The 26,142-nt window shown below is 39.5% G+C and overlaps 1 protein-coding gene across 13 annotated transcripts in view; it reads left to right on the top strand.

Annotated features, from left to right (window-relative positions):
• ANKS1B (ankyrin repeat and sterile alpha motif domain containing 1B) overlaps nucleotides 1-26,142 on the top strand; it is a 1,021,409-nt gene that overhangs the window by 909,756 nt on the left and 85,511 nt on the right. For 12 of the 13 annotated variants that reach the window (XM_012664020.1, XM_012664018.1, XM_012664019.1 and 9 more), the window contains one exon: nucleotides 25,672-25,779. The exons of the other annotated variant lie outside the window; for it this stretch is intronic. In XM_012664020.1, coding sequence (XP_012519474.1) covers nucleotides 25,672-25,779 — 108 coding nt within the window. The remainder of the gene's footprint in view (nucleotides 1-25,671; nucleotides 25,780-26,142) is intronic. 13 annotated transcript variants of the gene reach the window in all.

A 26,142-nucleotide genomic window follows, 5' to 3' on the forward strand; every position in this document is an offset into this window, starting at 1 on the left:
GTCAAAATGACTGAGACAAAAGTATAGTGTTTTTTCTAAAAATTCAGAGGCCCTCAGTGTGGCATTTGTGTGAAGAGCTGACACAGGATAGCTTCAGGATGTGATGAGAAATTTGTGGTCCTTTTCAAATTCCTTTGTTTGTAGAATATATTTCAGTGTCTGTGTTCAGCAGGTGTGAAAATGATGCATCTTAGGATATTCAGGTCTGTGAAAATATATAGGTTTTTAAATCTTTAAAATTGCAGAAGTTCATACATATATTAACAGAACAGGTTTTTAAAATCGTCTTAGAATGAGAGAACGTGAGTAGCCTACGTGAAACATATGGTAAGAACTGTTCTTTCCATTTGCATTTGTTTCTCGGAGCGGTACTTATTGCAGCTTGTAAAATCAATTCCATAGAGCTTCTGTTTCTCTGTTCAATAAAGTATTTTCTGTGTAATAAAATATGAGACCAAAATATAGATGTGAATATTTTTTCCAACAAATCAAGACACCAACAAGTTGACCCAAATATAAGGAAGACTGAAAAGGCTGCTCCCCAAAAAGCCAAAATATTAGGGAGCTTTTTCCATTTTGCTTACAATTATCTTAAAAAAATAGAATATATAAATGTCAGTTGTTTAGAAGACCACACAAGCCTATACTTTTACATCTCCTGGGCTGTATTGATTTAAATGGTCTTATACATTATCAGTTTGAATTTGATCAACTAAAATGCATAAAAGATAATTTATCTTCCTTGTTACTATTGAAAACATTGTATTCATATCCAAATTATACTTTTCTGATAAAATTCTTCATCTAACAAATCCTTTCTGTTTGTTGTCATTCATAGCTTTACTTCTGACTCATTATTAATCACAGCTCATGTATTCAATTGCTATAAACTGTTCATAATGGCTTATTTGTTGCTCTTAGATTTCTTTTAATCTCCCCACTGTGAATTACAGTAGAATTCAATTCATTTGTTGGCATCATTAAATAGTTGATTAATGCCCAGGTTTAAAATTGTTAGTCTTTCCTTATTTTTATAAAGAATTGAAAAATCAAGATTTCCTGCTCCTGCCAGAAACCAGTGAGAGTTTTCAAAATATTTCCTTTTGAAGACTCAGGCTCTGATACTGTCACATATGTGAATGGTCTATCGAAGTCGATTTTGGTAGCTTAAGCTCCCATTTACAGTCTGTTCTTAGTTGTGGGGTCGTAAGTCCTGGCATTAGATCCAAAATCTCTTCCAGAACCCAGCATTTGTGTTACTCAGGAACCAAATTACTTCGCAAGAATGAGAATGTCTTCTGCGAAGTGTGTAACAATGAACTAGACACGTCATTCCTTTATCAAATAGAAAAATCCATGAAAATAAGTATTTACTCACTTGCCTGAGATCCCAGAAAGAGACAACAACCCTAAGGGAAACCGGAAGTCTTCTTTATATAAACGGATAATATAAAGGGATAATGTATGTCCCTCTCTCATTCCATGGAAAACAAATGGCTCACAAGACTTGCTTCCTCAAAGAAAATTGGGAGAAGTGCTAACCCAAGGTTTTGTTCAGTTACATCTTCCAGAAAGCCTAGGTCAGACATCACAATTTCCAGCAGTGCCAGAGGAATGTTGCATCCCTACTCCATGGCGCCTTACTGCCCGTGGAGTGAGGATCCTTAGCAACACGATAAAACTGAGAGTCTAACCCCCTCCTATTCTTCGACTCTTCTCTCTCAAAGCTCTGCTAAAAGAACCCTCTCTTCCATTCGGCTGGCCAGCTTTTCCTCTCAACACACTGTGCACATTCCAGCCTTCCTCTTCTACTTTAAACTATGCTTTTTCATTGATTCAAGAGCTTCCTTTTTCAGTGTTACGGTCTAGAGCTGTCTTCTCAGTGAAATCGCCCCATTTGCTTATGGAGAGCAGTAGAGTGCAGTAGGTCCCCACTGTGACATGAAGATCCTGGGGTTGGGGGCAGGGGAAGATGTAGAAAGTGCATGGAATTATTAAAATCAATGCACGAATCTTCTGTGCATCAAACATTGTCAGGAACCCAAATAAAACTAAAAGTATAACTATAGTTATATGGACCAGCTATGAAATTTTTTAACATTAAGAAGGAAACACATACCTTAAAAAGATAAAGATACACTATAATGTATTATACAAAATGTAGCTACAAACTTCTTTCTCAAGCAGTTCATAAACATTTCCCTCTTAACATTCTTACTTTATGAATCATCCATTTAACTTTCTCTGCTTGGAAATGATGTATGATGTCCTTGCATATATTTCTTCAACTAGTTTGTCAATATCTTGAGTTTAGAAGCCATGTCACATTTATTTCACGTTTACTGATCCCCATAAATAGCCGTTCAAACCTTTATTTTATGCTTCTTAAGCCTCTACCCTAGCCAACTTCATTCATTCATTCAACCAACTACATTGCCTCCTACCACACCAAGAGCTTGAAGGTAACTAGGCAAGTTCTCTCTTCTCTAGACTTATCCAAATAACACCCAGACTCACCTACTCAGAGAATCGTGTGTCCCTCCTTTTATCAAAGCTAATAACTCTATCTGTGCTTTGGGTCCCTTCCTACACTCCGAGCTTGATCAGTTCTCTCTCCTTCTCGTAGCTCCAAGGCCTCTGCAATGCAACCCCAACTCCTGGCTGCAGAGACCACAATGCCCCAATCAGACAGGACACCTGTTGTTCTCCAAGCATTGCTCACACCATATCCCGTTCCTGACTCATGCAGAGCATTGCCCTTTACATCCCCCCTTCCTTGTGAACATCCTATATCTCCTCTGAGACCTAACTTAACACATTAACTGCCATGTGAGTTATATTTAACTGATGCTAGTTTTGAGCCCGGAGGCCTCGTGAAGCATATGTAATTCACATGTATCTTCACCTTAGGAGCCACAAGAACCATTTTTCAAGTTGATGCAACTCACACACAGAAAAGAATAAAAAAATAACAAATTTTTCATTAAATTAGAAAGAATTGTTTTGTTTTCAAAGTTTTTATTCTGTTTTCGTAATAAAACACCATGGCCCAAAGGAAAAAAATTTTTTTTCTAGTGTGGCCGTCAGCGTGTTAAAATATCCTCACCTCCTTGAAAACGTCCTTGATCCTCTTAGAAGTAATTACTTCCTCTTCTGTGCTCCGTGGTACGTCATCTTTTCATATAGGACTCATCACAGCCTGACAGTTCGTTAGGTACATACCTGCTTCCTCATCAGATGGAGAACTCGTTGTATGCAAGGGTTGTGGCTTATGAATCATTGTATCTCCACCGTATGGCTTTGCCACGTAATTGATATTTTAACAAATGTTTGTGGAATAGTTCTGCTTTTTTTCCTCTCACCAAATAGAACTTAAAAGTAAACACTCACGTCATATCCTGTCATTTGTGTTCTCTAGAAGAAACTTTTGTTGTTGTGCCTTCTGTTGATTCTTCTATACATAGAAGAAAATATGCTTTAAAAACTCGTTTGGCTCTTCCTCCTTTGTTCCCAGCTAGTTGCAATCATCATCCTCCTAGGCTCCCAGAGGTTGTTCAGTATCTGCCTGTGGCAATTTTCCCCAAATCCTCATCTTATACCATCCCATCTAACTTCTAGAAGGAAGAGACAAATCATGACACTGACCACTCTCCTCACCATCATATTATAACAAAACAGAAGAGAAGGGGAATGTCTGTTAAAGCTACACATGCGCACACACAAACAAAATCATCTCATTTTGTTAACATATCAATTTATATACATATGATCAACACATTAAATGCTTTCAATAGATCTATGAAGTTGGTGTTATTATCATCTCCATTTCACAGACGAAGAAACTAAAGCTGAGAAAGGTGAAGACTGCCCCAAAGATCCAGCCTCCCATTGTTAGAGCTAAGATTCAAACTTGGGCCTGCCTCGAATCAAAGCCAATGTGCTTTCTATTATTCATACTGCTTCAAAAGTAAGGAGAATTGATTATCATTAGTAATTGTATGGCTTATATGTACAACTTGTGGTAGATTATTCACAGCCACACTGTGTATACATCATAAAAATACAAATTATTTACTAAACCATGATGTATCAGGCCTCAAATATGTTCCTAATCACTGATATATGCACCTCACAGAAGACCATTGTTCACTGAGGAATTATTTAAATTATATCTACATTCTTCCATCTGAGACAGAGGATAACCCAGATAAGAAAATCAAGGACCACAGAAGAGCAGACACTTTCTGAACATCAGAATGCTCTAGTCCCAGAACATGACTCATTCTGGACATCAACCGATGTCTCTTGGGGAGCAAAGTTGACATTCTCCATAATTAAGGATTCCAAACAACTGACTAGTTTGGAAGAGACACCAAGTTCCTATGACAATACCAATTATAAAAAAGGGAGGAGAAGGGCAGCAAAGACATTTTGCAGTTCACAAATATTTGAAGACCTTGTTTTTAAAAAAATCACGGGCCAAGAGCCAGTTTGAATTTCGTGTTCCCATTTTCCCAGCTTTTCACACTGATTACATACTTGTATGGGCAGTCGCAGCTTTTAAGCCCGTGTAATCCTAGAAATCATACATGGGTAGAATTATGGGGGGAAAACAGTGTATTTTAGCCTGCATATATAATATTTTCTTCATTTAGTAATAGTATACTTACTAAGTACCTACTGTATGCCAGATACTCCATTTAGTTTTGGTGAAGAATTAGAAGTGATCATTTTCTACATCAGAAAATTAAATATGTTTCAGAATATGATTCTATTTTCAAAAAATGATGAATGAGCACATTAGGCAGCAATAAATGACGTGTGGGTGTATTTAAGGCACTGAAGTCTGTCAGGATGAGCAGCTCATCAAAATGCAACACCAGAAAAGCAGGTTTTGGTACTATAAAAATGGCTGCTGCATATTTCAACTCTCTTGATAACTATAGCCAGGATATAGAATTTAAGTACCTTATTCAGAATTGCTAAATAAGATATTTACTGAAAAATAAGTATTTTGCAATGAAAGTTTGTAAAGAGATAGTTTCTAAAGAGATTAAACATGTTTATTTGGATGAAAATCGTTCATTGGGAAATAGGTGAAATTTTGAATGACTGCCGTTTTAGCTGACACTGGGGAAGTAAAACCACCCATCCCCTAATTCAGTTTCCAAATGGAAAATGTATGCCATCTCTTGGAAGCCACCATTTTTGCAATGCTATCTTGCCTTTAGAAATACATTCCTGTTACCTAAGAGGTATATAAGGAATCTGTAAGAAATGACATTGCAAAAAGCAATTTGGAATTATATTCTAAACAGTTCAATTATCTAGGCGTTGGCTCCATGGTGAAGGAAGTGCCAAGTGTTGAACCGTAACAGACTTAGTTGCTTGGATAAGCTCTCTGAACCTGCTTCCTTATTTGTTAAACAGGGGATGGTATTACTTTCCATATGGGTTATAAATTATGCATAAAACCTGGCCCATAAACTAGTCTTATGTGACTTTTCAGCCTTATCACTATATATCATCTACTCATTTTTGGTCTCAACAGTTTATTTCAGTGGTAGACACGAAGGGGAACAAATGCAGTTCCAGAACCTCCCATATCCTGAAATATGTAAATTGCTCCATAGAGTACCATTTCCTGGAGTAGTTTCTATTCCCACCCCTGGCACATTCCTGGTTCCCCTAGCAGTCGCACCACCCACTGAATGGTTCAAACACTTTCCTGGTCTACTTTGAGCAACTGTGAGTCCTTCTGTCTGCACAATTATTTTTATGTACCGTGGAGAACAAGGAACCTACTCCAAGGTTGAGGAATAGTGATTGTGTTCTTCTCCCTTGGGGCTGTGTGGGGACCACTGAGATCACTGGATCAGCATCTTTTGCTGCTAAAGCCAGAGAGGTGGCCTCAATCCACAGCTCCATTCCTGGTCCCAGATCATGACGAAGCCTGACTAAGGAACAAGAGCCCCCAAGTGCTGAGGGGCCCTTCTGCTTTCGTGTCACTTGTCTCACCCTCCCAGTTTTAGCACCATTGCTCATTAAAACAACAAATAGGTCCTGAACGCCCACTGCACGGCAGGAATGGCGGAGACATGCTCCCTGCCCTCCTGGGGCCTACAGTGTAGCGTGAGCAGGAGGCACAGATACGCAAACAAGCCAATGTGTGATTGTAAAGTCTAAAATGAACCATGCGAGACGTGGACAGGGTGAAGGAATAGAGAGTGGCCGGAGGGACCTGCTTGAAGAAGGCGGCCATAAGAGGCCCTCCTGGCACAGCATCTAAGCGGAAACCTGAGTGAGGAGAAGGAGCGAGCCATTTGAATAGCAAAGGGAAGAGTGCCAACGACATCAGTTCTTTCAGTTACATACAGTGAGGCCCTTCCTGCTGGGCACCATGGCTGCCACAGGAATGTGGGCACAGCCTCTGCTCGCAGTGCCATGGGCTAGGAGACACATCACCACACTCTCCCTGGGCCCTCGCTGGCCTTCAGAGGCCTTGCAGCACAAGGAAGAAGCACGTGTAGCCCTGCAGACACAAGTGATAGGAATTTAGGTTTATTTATGAAAGAGGAGGAAAGCAGTAAAGTTGTAAACTCTCTGACTTTGAAAGGCACAAGGCATTCTCTAACTGTACCTTAAAGCCAGGTTTTCATATTTTAGGAAAACTGACCCATAAAGACAGGAAAAAAAAAAAAAAAAAAAAAACCAACAAGCTCTCTGAGCCATGGTTGGGAAGATGCTGTTGCCAGTCAAACAGACCTCATACAACATCCAGCTTCTGTCATCCCTTGCACTTCTCTAGAATTCCTTAACAAGAATCTGAACATATTTTCTTCTCATTGTTATATCACCTTGCTTTTCTAGAATGCTTCATATTTTTCAAAAGATTTTTTCACATCTTTTTTGGTTCCTCATAATTACTGTGAACGAGGAAGACAGGTTTGGAGTATTAATGAAGCAAAAAGTTAACAGAAGTTAAGCTTTGGTTTCTTTGCAAAGTACTGGCGCCCCACCCCCAAGCTTTCTGAATATGGAACATACCGTATTCCAAATGTTCACTTTAATAGGGGAGGCAACAGGCTGTGTGGCAGCAAGGCATGTGTTTTTAATCTGGGCTCTGCCACCTAGTTAACATGTCATCCTGAGCCTCATTTTCCCCACCCGTAAACAAGAATAACAATACCAAACTCAGAGAGTTCATGGGAATTCAACAAGGTAACCAGGAGAGCACTAAGCTCAGTGCCCTGAGCGCAGCAGGCACAGTGCCCGTGGCAGGGCTCTTTGGCCTTCCTTGCTCACGTTTTCTCAACACTCCGGAGAGGCTGAACCCAGCAGATGCACAGAGTAGTACTCACAGAGCTTCATCTTTCCTGCCAACCCTGTTCTTCCTCCTTTCTCCTTGACTGCAGTATTTGGCAACACCATCTTCCTAAGCCCAGTTTTCCAGAGTCATCCTTAAAAAAACCTCCCTCTCCTTTACCGCCTACATCTGATACTCACCAACCCTGCTGTTTCTGCTGCCGAGATATTTCTCAGATCCGCTCCCTCCTCCCCTTGCCATTCATCTCTTCATTCAACAACTATTCATTGAGCACCCACCGCATGTAGCCACTATGCTGGACCCTGGGAGTACAGTAGTGAGCAGTGAGGTCCTAATTCTGGACCCTCATCCATACTCACTTGGATTATTTCCATTTACTGGCCTGTGGACAAGGTCTGCTCCCTCCAGTCCATTCTCAATATTGACATAGATTTCTTGTTGTAAACCAACTCTGACCTCGTCATCTCACTTCTTTAAAACGTTGGTTGGTTTCTCATGGACTTCAACATAACAAAAATAGCTTATATTTACTAAGAGAGCACGCATGATATGCCAGGCATTGTTCCAAGCACTTTACACATATTTTCTAATTAATTAAGTTGAAGACAAAATTCCTCGCAAGGTCTTAACAATCTGGCCATGACCCACCTTCACAGTCGCCCGTCCTGCCACTCACAGACACAGTTCCTCCTCACCAAAATTAACAGAGAAATAAATACCACTTTGGAACCATACACAGACATCTTACATTCTTGCACACGTCTGAGCCTTTGCATGCGATATCTCCTCTGCCTGGAATTCCCTTCCCTTAATTCTTTACCTGGAGAACTCCTATTTATCCTTGAAGCCTAACTCCTACTCCATGAGGCCATCTGCAGCTCCCCCAGGCAGACGTCACCCCTCCTCTCCCCGTGCTTTCACGCCACTCTGAGCCTACTCCCTTAGAGCATCTTCCCCGCTAGACCAGGAGGCCTCAAGGCAATAATTATATCCTGGATCTTTTTGTCCACGCCTAAGCACCCTAATATTGGCCAACACAGTCAACCCTCAATGTGTATTTGTTGAATGCATGGATGCATACTACTAAGAGCTACATTATTTGTGTCCCCCACCAAGACATGGCTCTCAGAATAGAAGCTGCCAGTAGAGATTGTAGGATTTTAACAGTTCTGTCAAGGACACAGTGACCAAGTTTTACAAAATGTGCTGTAGTTCTTTCATAAGCTCTCTTCCTTTAGTGTTTTGCATATTAAATAACAAATGTAATAGAACTCTGTGCTTAAAGTGTTGTTCTCTTGTTCCAAGTAAGGTTAGGTCTTGGTTGGCCTGGTGCTATGAAAAGGGAGGTATTTATCGGCAGCCTGGGCAGAGAGAGTTGGAGGGATCTTTTTTTCTTTTTCTTCTTAAATACTGCCTCTCTGTTCTCCATCATTTACATTATGTGGAAAATAACTTATTAGCCTCCAAAGGAAGCCTTCTGCCTAAATTTTAACCCAAGATCAAAATGAACACTTGGAAAAAGCAGTCTCTGCCAAAGGAAGACCAGACACTTATAATCTCTCATATTTGGTATCCAAACTATCCATCTTCCATAAAGTCTCCAGTTGTGAGGAATATGATAATAGATCAGGAAGTATGGCAACAGGAAGCTCTTTCACTTCCTGAGATGTAATTCAACAAAGACATAAGGAACAAACAATACTTGATACTGAGCTTTTAAAAATTGATTCATTTTTCATCTAACAAATATAGAGTTTTAAATAGTATGTCATGGGGGTGTCCGTCTGTCTTATTTAGAAGTTAAGTAAATTTTCTGTAGGAATGAGGGTTTAATCATCAGGTAAACTGAACTAATCAGATAAAGCCCATTTATCCTGTTGTCTTAATGATCAATTCAGATCCTCCAGCTTCCTAATAAATTACTTGGCAGTCAGTCCAAATTAACCAGAGATATACATCTATTTGACCTTGTGTGTAGATAAGGTATTAGCTATGGGGCCATTCCAAGGAATAAATTCAAATTTTAAGTTTAAACACTTTGGAAAGTAAGCTCTTTTCTATTGAAATGAATAGTTTATAAAACCTTTCTCCCTGCAAAAATCCTCATAAATGAGAGTAATGTTACTATTTTAAAATTAAGACAGTCTTTTTCCACTTCCATGTGTCTAAAAGATTTTGAAAATAGTCATGTAAATGATTATAAAATAGAAAAAAAGTGTTTGAAAAGTTGCGTTTTGTTAAGTTCCTAGCTAGATGCGAATTTTTTCTCTCGAATTCATGATTTAAATTATTCAGGTTTTGGTTTGCTCAAATGTAGTCTTTTTTTAGGAAACAAAAAAACAAGCCGTACTTATGTAAGATTCAAGTGCTTCATAAAACCACCATGTTAATAATACTCGTTTTTGAAATGTTGTGTTTGGAAAGGTAGCGTCTCTTTTCTCCCAGCCTTCCTAATTAGCATTTCTCATATGCGACATTTCACTAAGAGACTCTCCAGCTAAGGACCTAAGAATCCTGTGAGGATATTTACCTCTGCTCATAATTTCCCCGCAGGAAGCCTTCAACACATTCTGTCCATGTTCATGAGATAGAAATATTGTTTTTTATAAACCTTGATAAGAGATGAGACTAAATCTAAATAAAAACCAAGAAATGCTAGGGAGAGGAAAACACTTTGATCTCAAAGAATTAAAATATGGGATTTCAACATTTGAGGCTTTTGCTCTGAAATAATGTTCTTAAGTTCTTTTAAAAGTTGAGCTTAGACTACTTTTATTTCAAACAATCATTTCTCATATATTGGGAGTGCTCTTTGGAGTTTAAATTCTTCATCAAAAATTACAAATTACTTGAATCTCATGAAAATTGAACCAGGGATTTCAGGAAGATTTAATTTAAGCATGGGTGGAAAAAAGTTGATGTGTTCAGTAAGTGCGATATTAACACCATGGCATTTTCATCATTAATTATACATTTCATGGATATCAAGTGCCCACTATGTGAATAACATTGTATTAGTTCATTAATGACTTGCAGCACACTATTGCCATTCTGGGGTAATATAAGAATAGATTGCCAACTTTTCATCATATGTTGTTGTTCTATCCAGCTTAATTTGACAATTATCTTGAAGTGAAAAATTATTAATTACTCACTGTGCGAATGATATATTGTAAGTAATGAGTTCACTAATAATTAGAGATTAAACCTGTTTTCTAAGAAACACTAAGTCATTGTTTATTGCTTTGTTTTCATTGGAGACTTGTAAATTATGATGCATTATATTGGCAAGTGGGGATGTTACTTTTCCATTTGCCACTTCCCCATCTACTTCTTAGAAAGCATTGCTCTCTTTTCATTTTTTTCATCTTGAGCTCATAACTTTGATCAACAAGCTTGCAATTTGATACAAAATAAATATATATTAAAAATAGAGCTACCGTATGATCCAACATTCCTACTTTCGAGTATTTATCCAAAGGAATTTAAATCAGGATCTTGAAGACACAGCTGCACTCCCATGTTCAGTGCAACATTTTTCACAATAGCCGAGACATTGAACTAGTCTATATGTCCATCAACGGATGAAGAAAATGTAGCATATACATTCAGTGGAATATTATTCAGCCTTAGAAAAGGAGGAGATTCTGCCATTCGCAACAGCCTGGATGGACCTGGAGGACATTATGCTAAGTGAAATAAGCCAGGCACAGAAAGCAAACACTATGTGATCTCACTTACATATGGAATCTAAAATGGTCAAATTCACAGAAGCAGAGACTAGGATGGTGGTTACCAGAGTCTGGGAGAGAAATGAGGAATTGATGGTCAAAAGGTACAAAGTTTTACTTATGCAAGATAAATTGGTTCTGAAGATCTACTATACAGCATAATGCCAATAGCTAACAATACTATATTGTATACTTAAAATTTGCTAAAAGAGTAGATCTTAAGTATTCCTACTACCAAAAAAATGATGATAATAATAACAATAAAAGGGCAGGAGGAAAATTTGGGAGCTGATGGATATCTTTATGGTCTTGATGGTGGTGATGGTTTTCCCAATCTCATCAAGTTGTACACATTAAACATGTACAACTTTTACATGTAATCCTACCTGAATAAAGTGGTTTAAAAAAACAAAACACATATACTTCATTTTTTCGTGCAATGTGCTAAGTACTACTAGATATTTTTCACGGAGAATGACTAGTTTGATTCTGTCATTCAGAAGTTCTGTTGCTATTATTTGTTTTGGGATTTCCTTATTTTGGTCTAGTTGGTTTGGTTTTGAGCCACCTTCTAATACACAACATGCTAGGTTTATTTTTGCCTTCAGGAAGATTTCTTCCTAGAGAAGGAAACATGCAAATACCTACCTGTAGCACCTGTGCTAGGTGGCAGGGAGTGGAGGGCAAAGGGTATTGGTGGAAGTTTCACCTTTCACAAAAGTAGTATTTGAGCTTGGTCTTGAAATACTGGAAGGTGAATAGGGATTCACCAGATGGAGAAAGAAGGCACAACTCGTGAAAGTCCACTGGGGCATTCACATTTGGGTCTAAAAACCTGAAGGAAGTGATCCACTTTATTACAGATCACATGCTCTGGCCCTCAAAGCATCTTCCACCCCCACAATCATCTCTTTTCTCCATTTACAGTATACAGTTTACGGAAGAGGTTCTCAGCTCGTCTGCTGCACAGATTGACCCAGTCCCTCATCCTGGCTGCCCCTCTCCTTGCTAGAATGGGCTTCCCAGCAGCTGATGACTCTCCCTTCTCCAGCTTTGTGAATCATGGCTGGCCTAGGCCAAGAGAAGGAGGGAGAGAAAATTAAAAGGAGTTTGCATCTTCCCCATAAAGGATTATTTTTTACAGTAAAATCTCCATTAACTGGAACTTTTAGATAGCTAATGTTATTAGCCCTTACTTTCAGTGCAAGAGACAATGACAACCAACTGTTCCCAAGAATTAATTTATTTAAAAGAGCAAAATCTTCCAGGATACTGCTGGGGCCAGTGTGCATTTCTCAGCAACCTTCTGCCGCAGCGCCGTGGCCCAGTGACAAATGGTCTTCACAGAGCATGATTCAGATGCAATGCGGTATTCCAAATATCCAGGAAAGAATTAAAGACCATCAGAAAACCACCCTTAGGCAGGAGAGGAAAAAATATACATGTATATTTAGGAAGAATTTCAATAAAGACTCCAGCAGCAACAGAAAAAAAAAAAAAGCATCATTTTAACCATAAGATAAACTAATTTAAAAATTGAACTGAGTGAAAATTTTGTATATTCTGTATGATGTCATTATACTAAGGTTACTTAACATATCACCTCGTTATGTAAAGGTAATTGAGGTTTTTATCACGCAAATATGCAACACTAAACCACTAATGCAACCCTTGAAAATTACCTTAATTTAAAAAAAAGTTTTAATTATCTGGGAATCATTACCGACTGTCGGAGATTTCAGATCGCCCTCAAATTTTCCAGTACCTTTTCCTGGCCAGGCTTCCTCTTCTGACACTAAGGATTTGGAATAATGGTGAGTGGGAGAAGAAAAATTGACAGAGTCATTTCTGTGGTAGTTACCTTAATGGATAAACTTGAGAAAAGACTTAGAATAGACTGCAGCATTCATACAGCAATGCATAAAGTACCAGTCATTCAGGTAAGCACACAGTCTTACAGTTAATGAGTCTCTGGGGGAAAAGAACAAACAACTTCTGAGCAGAAGATACAGGCCAGGCGCTGTGCTAGGTATTTCCATTCAAACTGCCTCACTTGCGCCTCGCAGCAACTCCAGGAGAGAAATATAATGAATATAAAAAGCATGCATTTTGGAAGTCAGAGTGGATTCAAGTCCTGACTTTGTTGCCACTTCAACAAGTTCCTTAAATTCCTGAGCCTCCATTTATTTATGTCTAGAATGAAGGTAATCACCAACCTTGTAAGGTTGAAATGGTCAGGTAGATGAGATGACTTGTTTGGTAAAATAATTTTATCTGGGTGTATTCCCTTCCCATTCACCCTTACTTTTGCATTCTTCCCACCAGACCTCTTCCTGTGTTTAACTGAAAGTTCAGCTATTCCTTTGAACTATGGCAAAGCCCCATCTTCCCCATCTTGAACTTGCACAGCGGCTTTCTTTTGGAACCTTAATGTAAGACATGACATTCATCCCTGTTCCATTGCATCTTTTTGGTGTCAGCTTGGCCTTTCAGCCTGTTGAGGGAATTTTGAATTTTGCATTCGCCTGTTGTCGTATTAAATATCCTTCACAGTTTTATGTCATTGAAAAATCTGATAAGGGTTCCTCTTATGTCTACTTTGATGCCATTAATAAAAATACTGAATAGAGCAGAATGCCGGGACAGAACCCTGTGGCATTCAATCAGTGGTCTCCCTACAGGTTGTGACAGAGCCATTCATCAAGCCTCTTGGGTGTAGATGTACAACCAGCTGTGAATCCATTTAATTTTTCTTTCATAGAGCCCAATAACTTATAGATAATGAAAGACTTCATCAAGTGCTTTATTGGAATCAAAGACACTATATCTATGGCATTCTCCTGGTCCGTCAACCTCATACTAATAACCCTGTCAAAAAAAAAGGAAATTAATATAGTTTGGCAAAAGCTTATTTTTAATGAGACCACTGAAGTTTGAAAAGAAGAGTGGCTGATCGCACAGGGGTTGTTGCCAGGGAAAAGCGCATGGCTGGTGGCTGGATGCTTTTGGTTATGGAGTAACACTGACCAAGTTCCAGGGGTGGGCTCAGCCCGTCCAGTTCAGAAACTGGGCTTAATCGAAACCCTGAATGAAGTTAGAATTTTTTGAGGCTCATTTATGCCAAGCATTGCACTCAGTGCATTGCATGTATCTCATTTAATCCTCACAATAGCACTAAGAGATGCTCTTAACCCCATTATTTTAGATGAGTTAGGTGATGCTGAGAGATTAAATAATTGACCAAAAGTCATATATAGTAAGCGTCCCACAAGTCTTAATCACTATGCCCTCCTGAGTAGATTCTCTGCCTCCATGGTGTTGATTTAATTTAATTGAGGAGGAAACAATGTATCAAGATTTCCAGTCTGTTACTATATAATGGAAGGATTCTCTGACTGTAACCAAACGCTTCCCTCCCTAACCTCCCATCTTCAACACTCCCTTTTCTGGTATCTGGGTACCCAGAAAACTGATTCAGTGATTGCTGCTTCCTGGCTCACATGGTACTGGAGGAAAGGGAATTTCGAGGGAGGTTTTGTTTGTGGCAATACAAGACCTGATGAATAAACCCTTCCCCAAGACAGAGAATTATCTCTTAAGTGATCCAGAAGCTTGCGGATTTCAGATTCAGTGTCTCTCACCCAGCGATGCTGCTGCGAAAGCTAGGCAGGCGTTCTAATTCTCTTTTACCCGTTGTCTCATTGCTTGCCTCTGCGCTCTACCCTCACTTCCCTCCCAACCCTGACACAGACCTTCTTCGTTTAGCTGGGTATCAGTATCACTGATTAAATCGTCAAATTGCCAGTCAATTCCATGGGCTCTTTCTGGACCGGGAAGTCATTCTAACTCCAATCGCTCTGTTTGTCTCAGTCTGTTTTGTGTGGCTACAACAGAATACCTGAGACTGAGTAATTTATAAAGAAAAGAGGTTCATTTAACTCGGAGGTCTGCAGGCTGGGAAGTTCAAGGAGCATGGTGCCGGCACCTGCTCCGCTTCTGGCAAGGGCTTCTGGTGCTGTGTCACAACGTGGCGGAAGATCAAAGGGAAAGCGAACACCTGCCAAGAGGCAAAACCCAAGGGGCATCCTGGCCTTGTGACAACCTGCTCTTGTGGGAGCTAGTCCTTCCCCTCGAGAACTAATCCAGTCTTGCCAGAGCCAGGACTCATTCACTCCCTAGGGAATGGCACCACGCCATTCGTGAGGGATCACCCTCATGAACCAAACACCTCCCACTAGGCCCCCGCCTCCCAACACCACCTTGCTGGGGATCACATTTCAACATGAGTTTCGGTGGGGACAGACTCAAAGCATAGCACTGTCGATGAGATTAATTTAGTGCTTAGGATGCAACCTCATTCCCTAGTTCTTGAGCGTCATCTTGTTACCCCTACAGAAAGAACCCATGTTGGCTCCTGGTGATCACTGCACCGTTTTCAAACATTCATAAACCATGTGTGGTCAGTATTTAGAAAGCATAAACATTTTTACCAAAGTGTCATGGCTAGGAGGATTAAGACCCTCAAAAATATACCCACATATGGGAAATCAGTACTAATTTACTGTGTTGTACACCTATAACAAAGAATATGCCATTCATCCATTAGCGTATAGCTAAAGAGACAAAGCTGCCCTGTGGATCACATTTTTCTTGAGAAATATTGGACATCCTAAAATTTATATGTTGCCCACTCTTTAGTCCAGCTGGTAAGTGGCACATTCCAAGAAAACAGAGGTTTCTTTCTGGAGCAGACTGAATTATAGCCTTCGGGAGTGGCCTTATTTATGCTACCCTTGCATGTTTGATGCTCTCTCCAGCATTATCCTTTTTTAAAACAACTTTATTGGAATGTAATTACAGATCATAAAACTCACCCATTTTCTGTATGCAATTGGATACGTTTTAGTAAACTTATACAGCTGTCCAGCCATTGACACAATTCAGTTTTGGAACATTTCCATCACCCCAAAAAGTTCTTTTGTGCTCATCACAGTCAATCCCTGCTCCCATTTTTACCCCAGACACCCTCTGATCTGCTTTCTGTATATATAGTTTTATATTTTCTAGAAACATCATATAAATGGAATTATACAATATGTATTTTATGTGTCTGGCTTCTTTCACTTAGCATAATGTCTCTGACGGCTGTCCATGCTATAGCATGTATCTGTAGTCTGTTCCTTTTTGATCATTCAGCAGTATTTCATTGCATGAATATACCATATTTTATTTATCCCTTTGCCAGTTGATGGGAGAGTTGGATTATTTCTAACTTCTAGCTGTTATGAATAATGCTGCTTAAATGTGGGCATATGTTTTCATTTCTCTTGGGTTGCTAGCTGGGAGTCAACTTGCCAGGTTGTATGTTAAGAAACTTGGTCAAAATTTGAGAGACTGGCAGATTTCCAAAAAATGGCTCTACCATTTTACATTCCTACTGGCAATATGAGGGTTCCAGTTCCTCCACATTCTCACCACCACTTGGTGTGATCGGTTTTTTTTTTTTAATTTAGCAATTCTAATGGGTATGTAGTGATTCCCAGCTTTATTCTGTTCTGTGGCTCCCCAGGAGAAAAAAAAGGGGCTAGCGGTGGGAGTGGGGGTAAGGTGGAGGCAGGGATAGTGGAAGAAAAGGGATTATAAGAAATCTCTGTCTCACTGTTGTTATCCTGTTCTTTCTCATCTTGAACCTGTCCTTGGGACTAACAACATCTGCTTTCCTTAGAATTTTTTTTTTTTAACCCTTAACATCCTTTTCCCCTCCACACATGGGCTGAAAACAGTGAACACCCAATTCTAAAGGGCCATAGTAGCTAGCTAGGCTAAGTAAAATTCATGGATGCATTTTTAAAACCTTAATTTAGCTAGTTTTAGATAGATTTTTTACCTCTTCCTCCATCAGATCCTTTTACCAGACCTGCTGACAGGAAAAAGAATTGACTGGATTGAATTCATTGCTTCTTGCACTATTCTATCCTCTGATGGAGGGTGTTATATGCCATTAAAGTAGCTAAACAGTGCAAAGAAAGGCAGAGCACCAACAGAGCAGAAAAGACCATTTATTATATAATCCAAAAATTGGGTAACCAGGCCCTCAGTTACCTAGGAATATCTCTTGAGATTCAATTTGTCTTAAAGCTTCTCTTTACAAATATGGGAATATTCACGTAGTTTGTATATTTCAGTTTATTTTATATTATATGGACATATGTTAATGAATTTTGATAACCGTAATTTCATTTACAATGCTGAGAGCATCGGTCATACAATATAATTGAACGTAAATTTTATTACCTCAAAAATTGAAAAAAATAAGTTGAAAAATACCCTCATTCACTGTAAATATCCTGCTTGGTTAGCAAAATATAAGCAAAACAGTGGTCTCTCTACTTCTTAAGATGCAAAGCATTATTGTGTATTAACAATACTGCAGGGATATTTGCAGTTTTCAAATGCTGTTAGCACATCGTCACGTCTCCAAGAATAACTTCGGATGTGGGATATCGCACATATTTCCCATTTTCTTTTGTAACAGAATTTTCCTTCAACCATCTCAATGATTGGGTTATTAAGCAATGCAAACCAAATTTCTCCCATAAAGATCTAGCTTGCAGCAAGCTGTACTTAAAAGTAACTTACAGGAAAATTAATTAGGATCTGATTGGTTGGTTTGCTCTGTGTGTGTGTGTGTGTGTGTGTGTGTGTGTTGTTTTTTGTTTTTTAATCTTCTGAAGCAATGTTTATTGAAAATATAATCAGAAAATTAGTACCTTCATCAAGAGGTAATTCAGAGAGCTTTGCAAATAAACCTAAGATTCTTATTGATTACAAAAAAGGGCTTTGTACCTCTAGAGCCCTTCAAGGCTCGGAGGCAATTATACCATTAAGGTCTCTCTTTCCATGCAAAGATGATCTCATTTCCTCCTAATTAGTATTTCCTGTTTATTGAGACAGACTGTGTTCAGAAAACACATTCACTTTCCTCGCTCCTTCTCACTATCCTTTGCTCTCTCTGGAGATGTAAACCTTAGAACCTCTTTTCCTTCCCATGGGTTAATGCAGTTGTCTTTGGGTGGCATTTGTCAAATGAACTTATTTGCTGATTATTTAGTAGCAATTGATTTGAAAGTAATAGCAGAAAGAAAAGAGAATTTGGAAAAATCTAGGGAGAGGGATTTTTTTTTTTTAGATGAATTGGTAGAGGTAAAGGAAAATGCCACAGATGGTGGGAGGTTAGGAAATCTCACATCACTGGTGGAAGACTGTGTACAGGAATGAAGGTGCCAAAGCTCAGAAGGAACAGAAAATGCTTGAGGGTAAAAAGGGGAAGAAATAAGACCTGGGTGTTCTTTTCCTTCCCTCTTTTCCTTTCAGACACATCTCCCCTGCTTCATTTGTTGTCCACCTCAAAAGGGGTTAGAGCTGAGATCGTAGGGGTGCACCTTTGAGGTGGACTTGAGTGCTAGATGCTGAGAGGGACTCTGGGATGCAGTGACACTATGTCTGACTTTCCAGAGCATATAGATGATCAGGTAAGACATATAAACATAGAAAGAGAGCCAGCTGTACACTCCAGGATGTATCAGGTGTCAACAGCACGGGGCAGCCCACAAACATTAGAGAAATTCAGAGAGATAGAGGTCGTTGTAATCCAAGGTGAGCAAGGAAGGCTTTAGGTGGAGCTTGATTTCATCCTTGCTGGATGCTAATAGAAAGAGGGGACAAGGTCATTCTAGAATATGCACAGGTGTGTATATGTGGAGCAAAGAGATAACAGGAGAGAGGGCTGGAGACGTGAAAGGCTTGACTCTGGACCTAAAATCTACTCAGAGATAGCAATAATAGCACATTTAAGTAACATAATATTCAAAATATTGCTGATAAGGTTGTTCACGGAAAGGGTAAGAAAGCTTAAGTTTCTGTTACACTTAAAAGAGAAATAGCAGGTGCAATGTACACTATTCAGGTGATGGGTGCACTGACAGCCTAGAGTTCTCCACTATACAAATCATCTGTGTAACAAAAAATCGTTTGTACCCTCTAAATCTATTAAAATAAAATTTTAAAAAGAGAGAAATAATGCCTTAGTTCTGTGCTTTATAATTTCCAGAGCAGTTTCATAGTTATTCAATCCACAGAAACTCCTTTTAGACTGGGAAGGCTGTGTAGACATATATATTTAGATGGATGGATAGATAGATGATAGACAGAAGTACGCACACATATACATACATACACACACATATATATTTTTTATGTATTTTTTTTACCTCCTGTATTGAAATCCCTAGAGGACTGAATAATTTTTCTTCTTTGTGGCTCACAAATTGCATAACATGGTGATTATATGTGAAAGACATCCAATACATGTTTGTTGAATAAGATTATTATTGTCCTCTTTAGATCACAACTCAAAGGTGTCAAAGATCACTTAGAAGAAGAGTCAGGGGAAGAACCAAATGTCATGACTTTCTGCTTCTGAAGTCTTTTTCTCCACCATCCCATGCTATACGTGAATTATTGCAGTCCGAGAAATGAGAGAGAAATGTAGCTCTGACTTGGGTGGGGCAAAGGCAATACATGTAACCTAAACATTTGTACCCCCATAATATGCTGAAATAAAAAAAATTAAAATAAAATCAGATGCAAGTTCAAAAATGAGGATTTCTGAGACTGTGGGAGTTGTAAAAGGATGATACACAGGTACATGTGCCTTGATGCTCTCAGGTGGAAAGTGTTTAGAAATGATAACCAGGTTTGGGGCGTGGGGGCCTTTCACATTCAATTGCAATTTTGGTTCTGCAGATGAGAACCAAGCAGAAAAACTTCCACCTCAACTTCCATTCTCAGCATTTAAGAACACCAGAACAGCGCAGAACACTTGCAGTTTTGTTAGAAGAGGCCACTTTGAAGCCAGATGCGATCTATAGACTTGCATGGGAGCTGCTCTCTTTAGTTGGTAAATGTCTAGAATGGAAAGGGGCAATAACAAACCGCCCCTAAAATGGAAGTTCCAAATGTAGGATGAAACTGTTTCCTCCTCCCAAATAAAAATCCGGAAATAAAAAGTATGCAGTCCCATAGGAGTGATAACTAGAATCGTCCATGTGCCCAGCCCTGTGGCATGTGTAATCTCTGGAGAATTCCAGCTACATGTGCTATTTCACATCTGTCAGCTAAATCTGAACGCCAAAACATAACAAATGCAAAATGTGACACTGAAGAACATTATGTAGATTTGTGATTTTTCCCTTCATGAGTTGGTCCATCCAGCAATAAATGGATTGAGATTTCATGCAGAACATGGAGACAGATTGTCACTACATGAATTTTCTTCATGACTCGTGCATTCTTGCAGTTTGTCCGTGGTGTTTTTATACTGTGCCTATGCAAACACGGCCATGAAAATGGAAAAATTCTTTAGCTTTGATATTAAGTGAAAGAAATCAAAGTGAAAATTGTACTTACAATATGGCCACCGCAGAACATAATCATGGGGAAAAAAATGAAAGGACGTACACCTAAATGTTGATAGCCTATCGATAACTTGTTCTCTTATTTGTTCTTCTGTATTTTATAAAGTATCTGCAGTGGAAAAGCAGTATTATTATTATAATAAAAACACTTTAATTTTTAAAAAGCAGATAAAGAAAAACATTTAATTTACATTATGTTTAAATTAAACATGTTTAAATTTATAGCACATTAAATTTAAACATGTTTATATCATATTACATTTAAAAATAAATCTAAGTACACACTTTCAGCTTTGCTGTGACATGTATTCTGATGCAAGCCATTCAGCAAGGTTAATGTCATGACATTATCTGGCAGAATTTCCATAGCCAAACCGAGAAACATAAATGGCAGTGACAAAATATTATAGCACTGTCATCTAGCACAGTTATTCTCCGATTGCCAGGATTTGCAATAGGGTTTCTGGAATTGTCCTCTTCAGTTGACACTGGAGAAAATGTCTAGAGGCAGCTACTGCTCTGATAAGCCAATACCTACCTGTACTAGACACTGTTTTGTTTCAACAATATTCCCTGCCTTTGACCCACATTTCTCTTATGATGGCTGTAATAAAAACCATTAAGAAAGCATGCAATAACTTTTATTTTTTATCTACTGGAACTCAGCAATTGCAACCACATGCTTATGTTCACGGTCTAATAATTTTATCCTAGTTAATAGAGCCACAGTGTAGTTATTTGTACCCAATCTCTCTGATATGGTAAGCTCTATTAGTTGAGTTTCCCCTTTGAATCCTCCAAATAATTTGTGGCAGACACTCAGTATTGTTTTTGAGTTGAACTATATTGCCTTGATATCTTAGAATAACTAAATCTACAATATATTACCATTACTTTATCTTTTACTCCCATAGGCTTCCTTGTACATACGGGTAACTTTCACCCAAGCAGTCATGAAAGCTCACAGAATTCTTCTCTACCACTGTAACCATTCTAACCATTGCTCTGATTTTTCGAAAACTAAAGGTTTCCAGACTGATCATTAGTCATGGTGCCTGGTGTGGTAGGATTCCATTCCTTCAGGAACTCTGTCTGCTTACAGAGATGACCAGATATTAAGCTGTTCTCACTCAAGGCAAACTCACTTGCCCTCAGACTTGTCTTTTCCGTAATGACTATCTTTCTGTGGAATATTGTCTCACTAATTGGATTTCCTATTGTCAACTTAGGAGTTTTGAAGCCAAATGTCACCTTCTTTACCAACTCCACAATTAGCCAACAGATTGAATCTTAGGTGATGAGGGTTTCCTGTCCGTGATCTGTATATGCATTTCACAGGGAATTCCATGAGGTTCCTCCTCTTCTTGTCTGTAGCTTTAACACTGCTATAAGCCTTACCCCAAACTGAATCATTTTAATGTTTTCAGATGGTCAAAGCCCCATTTTAACGTTTTAAACATGGTAACTCAAGATAAGAAGCACCATTGCAAGGAGCATCATAATGGCATAACCAGTACTGTAGCTAAGGCCAAAGTGTAGAGGTGAATAGCAGTAAGAAGGGCACGGTGAGTAGTAAAGGGCAGGGCTTTAAGAATGAGGTGTAAATCCCAGCCATGATACCTGTTAGCAGTGTGACCTTAGGTGAGTTACTCAGCAGTTCTGAGCATCAGATTTGCATCTCTAAAATGTGAATGATGATGTTATTGTACGGATTAAATGAGATATTTATACACATATAATGCGCTTGGTACAGTTTCTAGCACAGCTAGAACATAGAACTAGAGTATAGAAAATGTTCAATAAGTGGTGGTTATCATCAGTATCTTCAGTGATAGGGGCTCATTTCTAATAAATAAGGAGAGTTACCCAAGTGTTTTCGACATGAGTCATCATTCTGTGTTAATGTGTTCTCTGTGTTCTCTGTCTGTCTAACCACTCATGCTCTCCTGGGCATCTCTGTGAGGAGGCAACAACGGGCTCCAATGTAGAGGAGCTCTTCAGCTCAGCTCCTCTTGGAGATTAAGCCGTGTGGATGGGAGAATGGCATATCCTTTTAAATTAGGTTTAGGATCAAACTAATAACTAGAAATCAGACACGCTCCTACCGGGATAAATTGCTTCAGTGAGGGCTTTTCCAAGGTTAGACAAATCCCTTCATGCAAAGCACCAGCGTATTTGTTTGACATGGTTAACTTTAGGAAAATAACCAAGTCCTGTCCTTCTCGGTCGGGATTTCTGCGCATCCCCAGAGTCCATTGGCTGGAATAAGCACACTTTGAAGATCGCTTCTTCTATGTGCCAGGCACTGTGCTGGTTATTCTCACAATCTTACTCTTCCTCTTCCCAATGACATTCGAGATTAGCATTAACTCCTTCACTTTACAGGTGAGAAAACTGAAATCAAAGGACTCCAGTAACTGGCCCAGAATTGAATTGTGGGAGAATAAAACAAAAGCAACAGTGAAGGTTACACCAGCTCAATTCTACTATAGTTATTTGTTATTTAGTGTCAGTTATTTGTCAAAATAATTGAGTGTCTTTATTACTATATAAAAACATTTCTTAGCAGGACTCAGGGGCCCAAGGTAGCACCAGCAGCATCACGTCCAATTACCTGCTGGGAGAAAGGAAGTGGGGATTTTACGGGAAGAACTTATATCCAATAGAAGCCTTTGGCAACGTAATTGAGAGTGAGAATAAAAGAGAATAAGAAAATGTAGTGTATTTAGACTTGCAAAATACCTTTGAAAAGGTTATTGTTGTATTTCTGCTGGGGGAATTCTTTGATCTTAATGCTTAAAAAAAAAAAAGAAATAACACAAGAATATAAGGGCATTTTTATGGATCCTGTAAACAATGCCGCCTGCAAATAATCAGCGCTGCGGCCACACTTACTTAGCATATTTATAAATCATCTGAAAGGAGTACATAGTGAAATTTCCAGATCTGCAAAAACTGCTAAGCTCTTCCAGGTAGCAAAATGCCAAAATGGTTAATATAAATGCAGAGAGATAACACAGGACTGTGCGAGTGGGCAGAGAATAGCAGATGGGCTTCTGCATGGACAACCGTAAAATAAGGAATTTAGGGAAAAATAATTCAAACCATCCTTCCTAGATTAAAAGGCTTTGAACTATCAGCTATAACAAAATTAAAGGATTTTACACTCAGTGTATACTTTTGTCCCTAGTAATTCCTACTGCAGCTAAAAGGCCAGCCAGAAATCAGGTGTGCTTTGAAAGGACATTTTAAAAGGGGGATTAAAAGCCGAAAACGGTATCCTGCTTAAAAGTAAAGCCACGGTTCACTTATACCTGGAGTATTGTGAGCCATTTTTTTTTTTTCAACAAACTTTAAGCAGTTGTAATAGGGTAGGAGAAGGTCCAGAGAATGTCAACTAAAATGATCTATGGGAAAGAGGAGCCGCTTTATGAAAACAAACTTGCAAAGATTAGGATTCCTCAGCCTGGGAAGATGAAGGTTTATAAAATCACAGGGATGTGGTGCATGGAGACCTTCACCTCGGTTCACACTTACCGTACCCAGCAGCAGCAGCAGGCGTGGGTCAGAGGGTGCAGGGAAAAGGAATAGGGCATAGAGCAAGTTTAAAACCTAAATAAACTTAGGCTGAAAGGCCAATAGGCTAAGTGACAAATAAAAATTCAAGGTAGCAGGGGATGTGTGCCAAAGAAATGCCATCCCCTATGCCTTAAAATTTGAAAAGAGAGGGAAAAAATTTTACACAATGGGTAACTACTTTGGAAACTAGTTACTCCATAAGACTTGTTATATCCTGGGACTATACATGGACAGGGAAGGAATAGATCCATTTTTTATGAATGGATTCACAATATGCTGTTTTTTAAAGTCAGTAGTATTTGGAGATACGCCTAAACTTTGCAGTGTGTATCTTGGAGTAAAGCAAGCTTTGGAGTCGGGCAAACTTGATTCAAATCCCAGAGCCAGCATGTACTGGCTCTTGGTTAGGTGACTTAACCACTCTGAACATCAGTTTCTTCATCTGCAAAGCAAGAAAACCCCTTCCAGATAGAGCTGTTGGGAGGATTAAAAGAGGTAGCATTTGTAAAGTACCAGGAATGGGGCTGGGGATTGAGGGTCTATGCAATTCTCAGTTCTCTTTGCTGTCTCCTCTGCCACATGCCTTTGAAGCTCTGTCAGACTCAAATACCATCCTGGGGAGACTCTGAGTCTACCCCAAGTAGACAGCTTCATCTTAACCCTAATTTTGTTACTTTCTTCTATAGTAACATTCATTCTTTCATATTCATTAAGCCCTTATTATTTCAGGCATCGCTTTAGGCATTTAGGAAATAATAGTGATAAACATAGGCCAATACCCTGCTCTCGGGAGCTTACCTGAGAAGGGGTGGTACACAAACACTAAACCTGTGCATAAAGTTGTTTTAGAGAATGATAAAAAGAAGATCATAGGGTAGAGCACGACAGAGGTTGAGGGCTCGACTCTTTCAGCGAGGAGATGGAGGAAGGCCTCTCCCAGGAGACAACATTGGAGCAACCTCCAGAGGAATGAGAAGTCACTGGTTATTTGAAAATCTCGGGGGCTCGTGGGGTTGTGGGGAGCATTCCAGGAAGATGGCTGAGTGGGGTAGAGGCGCCAAGGCGAGAAGGAGGGTGGGGTTTTTGAGGCCCAGAGGAGCCATGCGACTGAACACCCTGAAAGAACCACTCCCTAGATGGAGGGCAGAGAGGCAGGGACACGGGCAGAGAGAGACAGCAGGCACCCTGTCCTGTTGGGCGCCGAGGCCATGTTGGGACTCAGGTTTTATTCTGTGAGGTTTCAGCTGCTTAGTGAGAAGAGCTGTCTTCTCTTCTGGCAAGGTCTCAGGTCTGCTGTGTCAGGAGTGGGACTCACCGACGGTCTCGAGTGGAAGGAGAACCGTCCAGCCTCCTCCTTCTGCCCTCACTACTTTGCCACTCTAGACTTTCCAGATACCACTCCCGTCTTTCTGGACTCAGGGGTCACACTGATTTCACACCTCATCTCTCATGACACGGGGAACTTTGCATAAATCTCTTTTCACCCCTCGTATTTTAGGACATTTGAAAACTATTTTTTCTCAAATGAAATATTTAACCCAAATATATGTTGTTTCAGGTTTTAAAAATCAATTTGATTGGCCACAGGAAACGTATTTTGGCATCTCTGGGAGACAGACTGCACGAGGATCCCCCGCAGAAACCCCCTCGGTCCATCACCCTCAGGGTAAGTTTGTCCACCCTTATCCTCGAGAATTCTTTTGTGCAATAAAACAGCTGAAGCAACGGATCAGGAAGGACAGGCTGTTTTCCATGTGCTTATCCGTATAAAAAAAACCATCTGCCTCTGGGTTGTGTTTTATACAACGAGATTTGTTTTTCTCAGTGGGTGAAATATATATTTTTGAGGTCTAGAAATCCATCTATAATGGAATTCGATCTGACAAACCACCGCCTTTAAAGAACCACTCCCTCACGTCCCGTCCCACCCCCTCCCTGCGCCAGGAGAGCGGAAATGAGTTTTCTGTCAGACTCCTCAAACCCACAGAAAGAAAATCGATCCAGGATCACAGTTAAGTAAAAGATCAAT

This window comes from Propithecus coquereli, unplaced genomic scaffold (assembly GCF_000956105.1).
Source record: "Propithecus coquereli isolate 6110/MARCELLA unplaced genomic scaffold, Pcoq_1.0 Scaffold85, whole genome shotgun sequence".
NCBI classification, from domain to species: domain Eukaryota; kingdom Metazoa; phylum Chordata; class Mammalia; order Primates; family Indriidae; genus Propithecus; species Propithecus coquereli.